Raw genomic sequence first — 13,175 nt, forward strand, 5'->3', positions numbered from 1 at the left:
CTGCCATTGCTATATCATCTTCATAAACACAACCTCTCCCATCGGGTCATCGGCCACCTATTCAGCTCGTGGGGCTCAAACCCCAGGTTTGCGGAAGCCACCCGCTCGATCCACTACATGACGCTATTCTCGGATCTAGCCAGTACTATCTGCATCGCGCTAACTTTCACGGCCATTGGCTACGCACATCACCAGGGTCAGAGCAAAGGGCGTCATAACCACAAGGTTAAAACAACCTCATTCCAGCTTTCAAATCAGTTCTTTTACTAGAAATTAACTTCAAGCAAAGATGGATAGAATAAATCTGTGTTCTACAGGTGCTTTACTTGCTGTTTTGTCCCCAATCCTGCATCACCACTACCCAAAGTCTCAACACATTCTGTTCCTGCGTCCATAGTCTTGTCATCCAAAGGGCGCAAGGCCACGTGCTCCAACTGTTATAGCACATAGCACTCCTTGTTGTTCATCTTTCTTATCAAGATTTGGTAATAAACCATCTTCTAATTCTCTAATATAGTAGGCATTATACCCGGGGTCTTCTCTGAAAGTGGAGATATAGTCCAAAGACTATCAAAGCTCAAATGAGTGGCATTGTACGCGTAATTCACTGTTATACACAAAGCTGTGAATGAATATCCTCTAGGAGAATGATTAAATGCCTTGTAAATATCATAATAGTGACACTCTACTCTCAGTTTAAGGCATATTTTACAAGGCTGCTTTTGGTTTGGATCGTTTCGAAGTTGGTGCACCTAGTTGAATTTGACTTGTCCTACTAACGCTCGGATTAAGCTTCCGTTTTGATCAATACCACAAGAGCCTTAGCCATTGGCCGTAGTCACACGTTGCCAGGGTCAATCCAATTTGCTACACGACGGTCGGCCGTTGATTGCCAGATTTCCACGGTTCAGAGGTTTAGAGGGAGTATTTCTAAAAGTTAACCCGCCGGAGTTGACCATCATATACGGAGTAGTTGGCAACTAATCAGCAGCTGAAGAGTCGCTCTTAGCATCGGAAACGCATACTTTAATTACCACTTCCACCACCATGCCACACAATTCATGACTCAGTAGACAATTCGCGTGATTACAGTACAGACCGACTACGGAGGGCGCTGCAATCCTATCTAGTGTCTGTCTCCACACTACTCCGACAGTTGAGCTTTCGAGTGTCAGCTCATCGCCCAAGCGCCCGAATGAACTTCCGAATGTAAGATTGCATTAACCTCCGAATCGGGCCTGTGTAACCCAATCAGCCCACCAAGGCCGGGTGCCTTCGGCCTGCCGGTTTGATATGCATAAGACACCAAAAAGCAGACGGGAACCCCAGAAGAAGCGGTGCCTCGCGAGGTCAGCACCTAATAGCATACTAGAAGCCGAGCATCCTCGTCAGGCGTCCATTTCTCTTCGTAACGATATCCACAGGCGGATGCATCTCAGCCCCGGGATGAACGCAATGTGGAGAGACGGCACATGTCTATCCTTGAAGTGTGCTTGATCACCTGTTGTAGACCTGGGGAAAGAGAAGACTGCCCATGGGGAGATGACTTCAGTACGTAATAGCTGCACCACGTAAAAAGTATATCGACTATTGCCTGTTGTTTCTGGTCCCAGGCGGGAGCGGAGTGGACCAGGCGTGTGGAGTTGAGACCTGATTCATACGAAGCTGATTGAATGGCTACTGATGCTCTCTTCGTACGGAACATAGTCACTAATACTACTACCTGGCTAGCCTCTGATATCACGGCCGTAGTGCTACTCAGTCCGTCGTAATCACATAGTACTAGTGTGTATCAAGCAGCCAGGGTGCTTTCCACTGGCCGAGTCTGCCATGCGTATCACCTGTTGTTAATGAATATCCTCCGTGGGTTGCGTCGGCGCAGAAACACAGAATGGAGCAACACCCCCGTCGTCTCAGCGTCACATCGCCCGCAGTCGGACACGAAGTGCCTGCTAGCCGCTGCAAGAGGAGGAAAAAAGAGTCTTGATTGTCGTTACCTGCGGAGCCATACAAATAGTCGACTAATAGTATACCAGTTGTACATAGTAGTCTCTCGTATGTACGGCATCCTCCGGCGGTCGTCCGCATCGAGGACGAAATTAGACCATCAACCACCAAAGACGCCGAGATCTCTCCCGTTGTTCGCCTCTTAGTTTCTCCCCTAGCGGTGGCTAATAGTTGATGAAAAAACCAGGACAAGGAAGAAAAAAAAAATTTCCCATTCGCCTCCCAAAAAACGCCCCGATTTTACGCTTCATCGCGGCCAGCGATTGGACCTGGCTCGCATTTCCGCGGCAATGCCGACCGAGATGCGCACTTTTCGCAGCCACAAAGCGATGGCCAAGCGCTAGAGAAAGCCGCTAGAAGGATGCAGAGAAGCACTGGCTCACTCACGCTGCGCCCTTTGGATTACACCTCCTTTGTTTGGCTTGTCGTGTGCTTGATGAGACGAGGCGGCTGCTTGATGGACGGCATCATGGCCGAATCTGGAGACTTGCCTTCGACTTTGGGGGTCGAAAAGCGCCTTAGAAATGACGCAGTTCAAAATCCCTTTTAATTTTTCATCAGTCAGGCTTGTTTTGCTCTGGCTATCACGGCGTTGCTTGTGCCGAGACTGGCTTAGTCCCATCAAACTCTTCATCTGTTGATGGGTCTTATATGGGGCAACAAGTGAGGGTCTCGCCAGTATGATAAGCTGGACGCCGGTAGTGTAGCAGTAGTAACGTTGATGTGTCGAGTTTGGAACGCCAAATGCGACCTTCCAAGGCGAATAAAGTTCAGCCTGCTGCCGAAGGAGAGCCCGACCTTGTTTCCCAGTCCCCTTGTCTGCTCCTCGTGCGGTGTTGTGATATATAGAAGCGGGTGTGGCCCTTTTTTGTGTCGCCTTCGCCTTCGCTCTTGTTCCGCTATACCTCTGATCGACTTCACTTCTCCGCCTCTGACTCAACTCCCATCTCTTGCTCCTCCGGCTTCAGGAGCAAAGACAAAAAACGATGGCCGCTGGCGATGCGACCGCGACTTCTACCCCCCTGGGGCCGCTCATGACTGACGAGAAATACATCCATGGCATCAACGACAAAAGCTCGGCCGATGTTCCGGGCACCGACGTCGCGACGGGCCAGTCCGATGAGGGCTTGAAGCGTGAGCTGCACTCTCGCCACCTGCAGTTCATCGCTATTGGCGCTGCCCTTGGAACTGGTCTGTTCCTGGGTATTGGCGGTGCTCTGTCCAAGGCTGGGCCTGGTTCTCTCTTCATTTCCTTCTTGTTCCTCGGAACAATCGTGTACTCCATCATGGTGGCGCTGGGAGAGATGGCGTCATACATCCCCGTCACAGGTGCCTTTACCGTGTATGCTTCGCGGTTCATGGACCCAACTCTTGGTTTCGCCATGGGTTGGATCTATTGGTTCAGCTGGGTCATCACCATCGGCCTCGAACTGACTGCCAGTGGTCTCATCATCCAGTACTGGACTGAGTCCGTTAGCATCGGTGTCTGGATCGCCATCTTCTGGGTTGTCTTCACAGCCGCTCAATTCTTGCCGACCTTTGTCTTCGGAGAGATGGAGGCATACCTTTCCAGTATCAAGGTCATCACCATCATCGGCTTCGTCATCTTCGGCATCTGCGTCAACGCCGGCGTTGGTGACCAGGGCTACATTGGCTTCAAGTACTGGAGAGACCCCGGCGCGTTTGCCCCATACTTGGTCGACGGCAAGATTGGCCAGTTTGTCGGCTTCTGGACGGTGCTCATCACGGCCGGCTTCAGCTTCCAGGGCACGGAGTTGGTTGTCATTGGAGCCGGTGAAACGGCCGACCCGCGCAAGGCGATCCCTTCAGCCATCCGCTGGACCTTCTGGGCCGTCTTCCTGCTCTTCAACTGCACCGTCTTCTTCGTCGGCATCAACGTGCCCTATGACAACCCCGACCTCCAGAGCGGATCGACCAACGCCTCCGCCTCGCCTCTCGTCATTGTTGCCAAGCTCGCTGGTATCCAGGCGCTCCCATCCATCATCAACGCCGTTCTGCTGACTGCTGTCTTGTCTGCTGCCAACTCTGACATCTACTCCAGCAGCCGCATTTTGGTCGCCATGGCTGGAGAGGGCCACGCGCCAGCCTTCTTCAAGCGTACCAACAAGTACGGAACTCCTTACTACGCCGTTGCGGCCTGCTCCGCCTTCGGTCTCCTGGCCTTCCTCAACCTGTCCAACAACGGAGAGGTTGTGTTCAACTGGCTGCTGAACATCACAGCCGTTGCTGGCTTCATCAGCTGGGCCCTCATCAACCTATGCCACATTCGCTTCATGAATGTGCTCAAGTATCAAAATATCCCTCGTGACGAGCTTCCATACAAGGCTCCCTTCCAGCCCTACCTCTCATGGTTTGGCTTCGGCTTCAACGTACTGATCCTGTTCACCAACGGCTTCACCGTCTTCATCGACTGGGACACTAGCTCCTTCTTTGCAGCCTACGTCAGCCTCATCTTGTTCATTGTGCTCTATGTTGGACACAAGATTGTCTACAGGGCCAAGTGGATACCGGTGTCCGAGGTAGACATTTCCAAGGGCCGATCGGATGCGTAAGCTAATGAGGATGGAGAGGAGTTGGTTGGGTAATTCGGAGTAAACAGCGAGTGCGTGAACATAAGCGGTTAATTGTTGTATTTTTATTTCTTTATGCTGTACGAGTGTCATGATCTAGTCTAAGTAGTAATTGATACCCCATTTTCTAAAAATCTTGATCTGATTTCTCAAGCTGTCGACGATGCACAAAGAATCCATTGACTGACCTGACATGACCTGTATAGATGTATGCACAGGTGTGCTGAGGACTCCCATATGGATATGACTCTTCTCTCTTCATCACCCAGGCCAAATGTTTGATGGGATTGAATCAGAAAAAACAAATAGAAAAGCAAGAGATTAAGCATATGTAGTTTCCAATCAGCCAACGTCCTTGAGGCATTTGCAGAATATGAATGCTCCATTCTTCCCCACGCTTGCACACTGTCACATGTCAAAGTCTTCGCGTGCGTATTCATTTTGTTGGGCAATCTGTTGAAAACACTGTAAGCTAAACTCAAGAGGGTATACCCCATGCTTTAGACCCAGCCTATGGAGTACAGTATGCCATTTGTGCTTGAGAATTCATGTCGTTCAAATAAGGAGAAGAGCGGCAGATAATAAGGCTTTGGGTAAGCGTGGCTACTTAGGGCATCAGATAACAACGGTAAAACTCTCAGCATGATCTAACCTTCCCGTCATTCACGGCAATGATTGGAAAACAAAGTGAGAAAAGACACCTCCAAAAAGCAAAAGGCACGCGACTCCAAGCCGTCTGCCTTTCCCACGCAGCTAAACTTGATGTGGAACAACATCTCCAAGTAACGCGGAGTTTTTCACATGTCAGACCAATCACAGCACTGCAACGAGAGATCGCCAGCCAGATAAGCCCCACGACAGGAGACTTAGCTTGTGAAATTTAACAGCTGTTGAGTGAATACAGCCTATTGAATAATGTAAGCACAGATTGCCAGCTATAGCCTCAGTCCCTTTGTTCTTTTGACTTCTTCTTCGCACCGCATACGTTGCAACACCTCTCCTTCGCCTATCACAGTTTCATTGCATATTGTATACTAATCTTCAAAGGTCGAGACCAGATAAAACTCGCCACGCTGGATGTTAAGTGGGCCAAAAGCCTGAAATCCCACCACACAATCAACCCCCAACTGAGCCCAATTTGGCCAGCTTCGCGGCAATAGATACGCGAGTTAAAAGGCCAATTGACATTTAGGGGGCATTTTCATGGAATCTTGAGCAGCTTGGCTGAAGAATTCATCGGTTGTTTGTTTCTCAGGCTACATTTGGGCGTTTGAGTCGATACTTGTGAAGCGTTGGCTTTTGGGGTTCATCATCAGCATTTGACCCTTTCAAGATGAGCATCATTGACACGACAAAGGATCTGGCGGCCTTGTTCGAGCAACAGGCACAGGCTACGCCAGATGTCATCGCATTGGAGGACGAGAGCCGGACCCTCACTTATGCGGAACTGGACAGCCTGACCTGGTCTTTGGCCGATCGCCTTCGCCAGTATGGAGTTGGCCGTGACGATCTGGTGGGAGTGTTGATGGGCCGGAGCGCAGACAATGTCATTGCTTCTCTGGCTGCTCTCCGAGCAGGAGGTGCCTTTCTTGTGCTGGAGCTCGCCTATCCCACAAGTCTCCTCCACGATGTCATTGACGATGCTAAGCCCACCGTCATTATAACGCAAAAAGCTCATGCTGCCAGCATCAAGCCGGGCGTTGCTACGATTATCATCGATCAGCCTGAACCAACCACCAATGGACATGCCGCTCCTGTCGTTGTTGAGACGAGAGAGCCTCTGCCTGCGAGTGATGACTTGGATCGCCTGGCGTTTGTGTCGTACTCGTCAGGCACAACCGGCAAGCCCAAGGGCATTGCAAACCCTCACATAGCACCTGTTCTCAGCTACGACTTGAGATTCCGTACAAGTGATCTCCAGCCAGGGGACCGTGTTGCCTGCAATGTCTTCTTCGTCTGGGAAATGCTACGCCCCTTGATCCGAGGCGCCACAACAGTCGCCGTTCCCGATAGTGCAAGCTACGATCCCATCGGGCTTGTCGAGTTTCTTTCTGCCAGACATATCACAGACACTCTCATGACCCCCACTCTGCTGACCACCGTCCTCTCACGGCATCCAAACCTTGGTGAGAAGCTTCCAGAGCTGAGGTCACTGTGGCTGAACGGCGAGGTGGTTACGACAGACCTTGTTCGTCGAGCTTGCAATGCCCTCCCCAATACTCGTCTTCTCAACGTCTACAGCGCCAGTGAGACTCACGAAATAGCCGTGGGTGACATCAAGACGTTTGTCGATTACGAAACTCGCGTCTGTCCCGTCGGACCACCAGTAGACCCTGAGCACATCTACATCTTGGACGAGGCAGGAAACAGGCTCGACGCAGGCGTAAGCGGCGAGCTCTTTGTTGGTGGCGATTTGCTAGCTAGAGAGTACCTAAACCTCCCTGAAACTACAGCCCTTGCTTTCCAAATGGACCCCTTTGAGAAGAAGGAGGGCGCTCGAATGTATCGTACGGGAGACATGGCGCGGATGCTCCCGTCCGGCCTCCTCGAGATCACCGGCCGAGTGGGCGGCATGATCAAGACTCGCGGCTACACCGTCCAACCGGGAGCCGTCGAAACGGCCATTGTCAAGCACCTGGCCGTACGAGATTGTGCCGTCGTCGCCCATGGAGAAGGCCTGCAGAAGCAGCTCGTGGCTTACATCGTCCCCGATACTGAACAGGTCCCAGGTCGGACAATTGTTGTCATTGACGAGGCGGGCCACAGTCCGGTTGCTCGACGAGCACTCTCTGCGCATCTTGCCCATTACATGATCCCGCCTCTCTGGGTTGAGCTTAAGGAGCTGCCCACGCATGCCGTCTCTGGCAAGACCAACCTCAAGGCTCTGCCACCCCCTCCGAGGCCGAAAACACCAGTACAAACAACAAAGACAGAGAGAAACGTCACCATCAAGATGGATACGATTATCAAGATATGGGCTGCGGCTCTCAATGTCCCCATTTCGATCATCACACCCAAGCACGACTTCTTCGATCTGGGCGGACACTCTCTGACTCTGGCCGATCTCGCCAGCAGACTTACCAAAGCATTTGGGTTCCCCGTTCCCCTGGGTCCATTGGCAGGTAGTCCTACTCTAGAGGGCCACCTGGAGGCCGTCAAAGCTGCGCGTGATGGCCACACCGAGGAGGTGCAGGCAGATCTCCCAGCAGTTCTTCGAGCCGATGCTGTGCTTCCGGAGGATATTCAAGCTATCCCGGGTACACAAATGCAGCGCCTCAGTGACGCCCAAACAATCCTCCTCACTGGATCCACTGGTTACCTTGGAGCTTTTCTTCTCAAATACCTCATCGAATACACTTCGGCGACTATCCTGTGCATGGTGCGATTCACAGAGCCTAATGAAGACTGCCGTCCAGCCGGCACGGCGAGAATCCGCAAGAACCTCATCGACCTGGGCATTTGGAGCGACTCTATGCTAGAGCGTATGGAGATTGTCCCAGGAAACCTAGCCAGGAGCCGGTTGGGTCTGTCTCCAGAGGCTTTCGAAGAGCTTGCGTCTCGTCCACAAGTAATTGTCCACGCTGCGGCCACTGTTAACTTGGTCTATCCTTATGCCGCCTTGAGAGCGGCCAACGTGGGTGGAACGAGAGAGATTCTTCGCCTTGCCTCGCGTGGCGGTGCAACCCTTCATCACATCTCAACTAACGGCGTGCTGCCACCATCAGTCGAGGGCTGGTCTGAGGATGCCATGACTGACTTTGACGACGTGCCCACCAAGCTTCAAGATGGCTACGGCCAGACCAAATGGGTTGCAGAGAAGCTCGTGGTTGAGGCAAACAAGAGAGGCATCCCGGTCAAGATTTACCGGCCCGGAACCATCAGCGGCCACAGTGTCACCGGTGCTGCCAACACTTATGATCTCCTCAATGCCCTCTTTATCGAATCACTCCAGCTTGGCCAGGCCCCTGACATCGCCAACTGGGTAGTAGAAATGACGCCTGTTGACTTTGTGAGCAACGCTATCATCGCGCTGGCTGACCACACCCAAGGAAACCAACTAGTGTACCATCTTGGTGATCCCAGCCCGATCAAGGCCACTTCTCTTTTCGATTCCCTCTCTGAGCTGGGATACGAAACAGGCCGCCTCCCCTGGGACGACTGGGTAGAACTCTGGAATGAGAAGCGAGGCTCTCGAGGGGGAGACGAACCCTTTACCGTCGATATCCTGCGTGGAGGAATGCCCACCGTCGACTCGCTTCAGGGTGCCATTGTTCTCAAGGACGGTGCTACGCAGCCAACACTGGATTTGTACGGAATTGAGCGGATCAAGATTAATGCCGCCCTTCTCGAGACGTATACACGGCACTTTTACGCCAGGGGATGGCTTCCAAAGCCACCTCGTCGACTCAAGACCAACGGAGCAGCCTCCAGCGTCAAGAAGGGACGTCTGGCCGGAAAAGTCGCCATTGTCACAGGAGCCTCTTCCGGAATCGGAGCTGCTGTCGCCGCTGGTCTCGCCATGGAGGGCGCATCCGTGGCTCTTGCAGCACGACGCACCGATGCTCTCGAGAGCATCAAGGCCAAGATTGTCAGCAGCAGCCGAGGCAAAGTCCTGATCCACCAGACGGACGTTGCAAAGAAAGACCAGGTCGATGCCCTCGTCCGCGAAACCACGGAAAGGCTTGGCCCTGTCGATATCATTGTGTGCTGCGCCGGCGTCATGTACTACACCATGATGGCCAATGTCCAGACGGATCAATGGGAGCGCACTGTCGATGTCAACTGCAAGGGCGTTTTGAACTGTCTCGCCGCCACTGTGCCCGGCATGCTGGAGAGAAAGGCCGGTCATGTCGTCGCCATTTCTTCAGATGCCGGCCGCAAAGTGTTCCCTGGACTCGGTGTGTACTCGGCCAGCAAGTTCTTTGTTGAGGCAACGCTGCAGAGCCTGCGCGTCGAGACGGCTGGATCTGGTCTACGCGTGACTTCAATTCAACCCGGCAACACTGCGACAGATCTGCTCGGCATGTCGACTGATGCGGAGGCCGTCAAGAAGTATGGCGAGCCGTCAGGAGCAAAGATTCTGGATCCAGAGGATGTGGCGCGGTCGATTGTATATGCTGTGTGCCAGCCGGAACATGTTGCCGTCAATGAGATTCTTATTGAACCTCGAGATGAGCCCATTTAAACTTTTCCAGTACTCTTATTGTGTCAAGACAGATAGAAAACTATTAGGAAGGGTAGTTAGAAAAAGGGATAGGGATAGATACACGCATCTCACGGCTCATACGCACATATTGGTTTTTATAGTAATTTGATAATGAACTATCCAATGCATTCTTAATCCAGCTCACAGTCTCGCTCATCTCAATCGATGTAATTCTTCACAACTGACTTCGGAATATCGCTTGAAGATGACGGACCGTCGGACCTGAAGAAATTGTCTGCGTCCACGCAAGCAACGACCCACTGCGGAGCCGAGCAGCTCCGGTGCTTCGGCCACAGTTTTTCTCTTTTACTTCATCATATAGCAGTAGAAATGCGTTTTCCATTATGTATCAAGATTCTTAAAAAAAAAATTATACATCATCTATTTTATAGTACGAACAAAAGGAAAAGAGTCCTCGCCGCTATTTCCCGTCTCATGTCGTGGGGCATGTTGGACAACTGGAGATCGGCATCGCTCCCCTTCAGAAGCCTGACAATTACATGAGACAGATACATCTAATCCAAAAACTATGTACAATAAGGAATACATTGATTTCAGTCTTAAAGACGCCTATATGATTCTTATTCTACATCTTCCTTATATGCAATTGTCTCATGATCTATAACACTCATCATTCTCCGGCTCATCGGCATCTCACCAACACACACCAACCCATAACTTGTTTCAGACCAAGCCGATCGTCAACGCCCATCGTCTTGGCAACTCTCATCCTTATTTCCGTATTCAACATGCCACAACAAATCATCTTCATTCGCCTGTCCATTGTAGGTACAATATTTTTCCCCCCTAGACTCCAAAGCCCACCTAACCAAGCTCAACACTCGCTCAATAATATCTTGACCTTCCACATCCTAATACATCTCCCTAAAAGATCAATACGTAGAAAACAGCCAATTATAGCTAAATAGCTAGCACCAGCTGAGGCTAATCCGTGCCTTAATGTCAATTACTTTGGTTATTCAAATCTGCTCTTTGCTTTTTCTTAGTGCGGGTAAATGTCGATCCTTGATGGAGCAGAGCCAGAAGTTGAAGCAAGTGGATTCGAAAAGGGGTGGCGGCCGCGTATGATGACGGGTGACCACATCTTTTAAACAAATCCATGCGCCCACTTGGGGACTTTGTATTCTAGTAGCAATTATTTTCCTTTTAATTCTCTTTTGTTATCAAATTTGGCAGTTGTTCTGTATTTTATTTGGCCTACGCCTTAATTTTCTAAAAGCCCCTGTATAAACTAACTGCCGCCCTCTTTCACCAAGACTATTGTAATGAGTCCCGCTTCTGATAACCATTGTGTACCATATTCATGAGAAGTGCCATATACATCCCTTATCTTTTCGACACTCATTCATATGCCTATATTCACGTCCTATAAATTCGTCATACAATGTACCTTTCTCGGATTATCAGCGCAGCCGCGCTTCTCTTTACTCACTCCACTCTGGCCGACGTCCTCCTCATCACCAATGCAACCGACTTCATAGCCCTCGCCGACATAGACAAAGGCTTCCCAAGCCAAAACTTCCGCTCTTCCGACGTCATCGCTCCAGTCTTTCTTGTCAACAAGTGGGAGCAGGATCAAGTCGACAATGCACCTTTCATCTTCCTGGGAACTGTCTACGGGGAGAACAAGGCGGGACCCATGATTTTCGATGCCTGCGATATGAGTCTCGTGTACGCGGATCAAAAATACGAGAATACATATACTTCAAACGTACATTTTATTAATGGCACACGCTATTTTGCCTTTTGGGAAGGCGGCCATACCCGTGGCCACGCCAACGGAAATTGTCTCTTCTTCGATGAAAACTACAATCTCAAGTACAACGTCACCGCTCAAGGACTTAACGACGCCCGTGCCGATATGCATGAGCTCAGCGTCACAACAAATGGAACTATCATCTTCTCAACTTACTTCAACATTCCTTTTGACTGCCGCCCTGTGGGAGGGCCAGAAAATGCGCTCCTCATGGACAGCGGCTTCCAAGAAGTCGATCCAGCAACGAATGAGTTGATCTTCGATTGGCAAGCCTCCAAATTCTTCACTATTGATAACTCATACGCTTCATACAACGCCGATTATGGCGTGAGCCCCGATTCTGGCTTCGACTTTTTCCACATCAACTCCATACAAAAGGCAAGTTGCCCATTCACCTTAACAAAACTCCCCGGTCAACCCCTCGGCAAACACTCAATCGCTAACAACGCTCACATCTAGACTCATGACGGCAACTATCTCGTCTCCAGCCGCCATCTCTCCATCCTCACTCTCGTCGATGGCAAAGACGGCCACCCAATCTGGATCCTCGGCGGGCGACAAAATCAATTCACCGACCTCTCCAACGGCGCAGCCACAAACTTCAGCTGGCAACACGACGCTCGCATCATCCCATCTTCATCCAACATTACAGACGAGATTCACATTACGCTTTTCGACAACCACGGAGAATACAGCGGCCCCTGTCAAGACAAATGCGAAACTCGTGCCCTTCGTATCGCCGTCAACCAAGTCCTCCACACCGCACGAGTAGTAAACCAATTCTTCCACCCGGAGAGCATCGATTCTGGAGCCATGGGAGGGTATCAAACACTGGACAGTGGAAATGTCATGACGGGATGGGGATACTACCCCGGCTTCGTCGAATATACCAGCGACGGCACCCCCGTCATGGACTTCCAAAGAGGCATTATCGGTGGAGAGCCTCTACCAGACATGTTTGCCTACAGAGTCAACAAAGGAGACTGGAAGGGAAGCCCTTCATGGCCGCCCAGCGTTGCCGCTGACGCGCCAAACAACAGCACCCTCAATGCCACCGTCTACGTCTCATGGAACGGCGCAACAGAAGTCGCCTCGTGGGCCATAGTAAGCTTCTTTCTGATCCATCAACTGTGGCAGTCCTTTTCATGCAGATTTCTAACTTCAATAGTTTGCTTCCAACAACCACAGCACCATCAACAGCTACACTAACCTCATTGCCGAATTCCCTCGTCATGGCTTTGAAACTGCCATCCCTCTCACAAGCACAAACGTCACTCGTCGATACGTCGGTGCAGCCGCTGTGTCGTCTTCTGGCGATGTCCTCGGTTCAACCATCGTTATCGACCTCCAGAACGAGGGCAAACCCGCCACCGTAACAAGCGGCATAGTCACCCTAAAGCCTCCGTCTCCATCAACATCGAGGGATCAAGGCACAAGCACCAGCACATTTGGGGTCATGGGCGGGTCGATCTTTGGTGTTGCGGGCATCTTTTACGCAGGAACATATTACTGGCGAAGGAGAGCGAGAGCAGGGCGAGGTCATCGAGAAGAGGGATATAGAATGGTGAACATGAGAGATTGAGAGACTCGGATA

The 13,175-nt window shown here is 51.1% G+C and overlaps 3 protein-coding genes across 3 annotated transcripts; all 3 read left to right on the forward strand.

The window, feature by feature from the left end:
- Positions 1-2,925: 2,925 nt before the first annotated feature.
- Positions 2,926-4,727, forward strand: TRIVIDRAFT_214756 (uncharacterized protein; the record flags this gene model as incomplete). The annotated part of the gene is made up of 1 exon (XM_014094034.1): positions 2,926-4,727. One exon carries the CDS (start codon positions 2,994-2,996, stop codon positions 4,578-4,580), a length of 1,587 nt encoding a protein of 528 aa, XP_013949509.1.
- Positions 4,728-5,931: 1,204 nt separating this feature from the next.
- On the forward strand, positions 5,932-9,783 carry TRIVIDRAFT_39004 (non-ribosomal peptide synthetase; the record flags this gene model as incomplete). The annotated part of the gene is made up of 1 exon (XM_014094035.1): positions 5,932-9,783. The coding sequence occupies one exon, from the start codon at positions 5,932-5,934 to the stop codon at positions 9,781-9,783; it is 3,852 nt and encodes a 1,283-aa protein (XP_013949510.1).
- A 1,426-nt stretch (positions 9,784-11,209) lies between these two features.
- Positions 11,210-13,163, forward strand: TRIVIDRAFT_39090 (uncharacterized protein; the record flags this gene model as incomplete). Its single annotated transcript, XM_014094036.1, is given in 4 exon segments — positions 11,210-11,833; positions 11,849-11,851; positions 12,041-12,685; positions 12,750-13,163. 4 exon segments carry the CDS (start codon positions 11,210-11,212, stop codon positions 13,161-13,163), a joined length of 1,686 nt encoding a protein of 561 aa, XP_013949511.1.
- Positions 13,164-13,175: the final 12 nt, after the last annotated feature.

Source organism: Trichoderma virens (assembly GCF_000170995.1).
Source record: "Trichoderma virens Gv29-8 chromosome Unknown TRIVIscaffold_92, whole genome shotgun sequence".
Classification (NCBI taxonomy): Eukaryota; Fungi; Ascomycota; class Sordariomycetes; order Hypocreales; family Hypocreaceae; genus Trichoderma; species Trichoderma virens.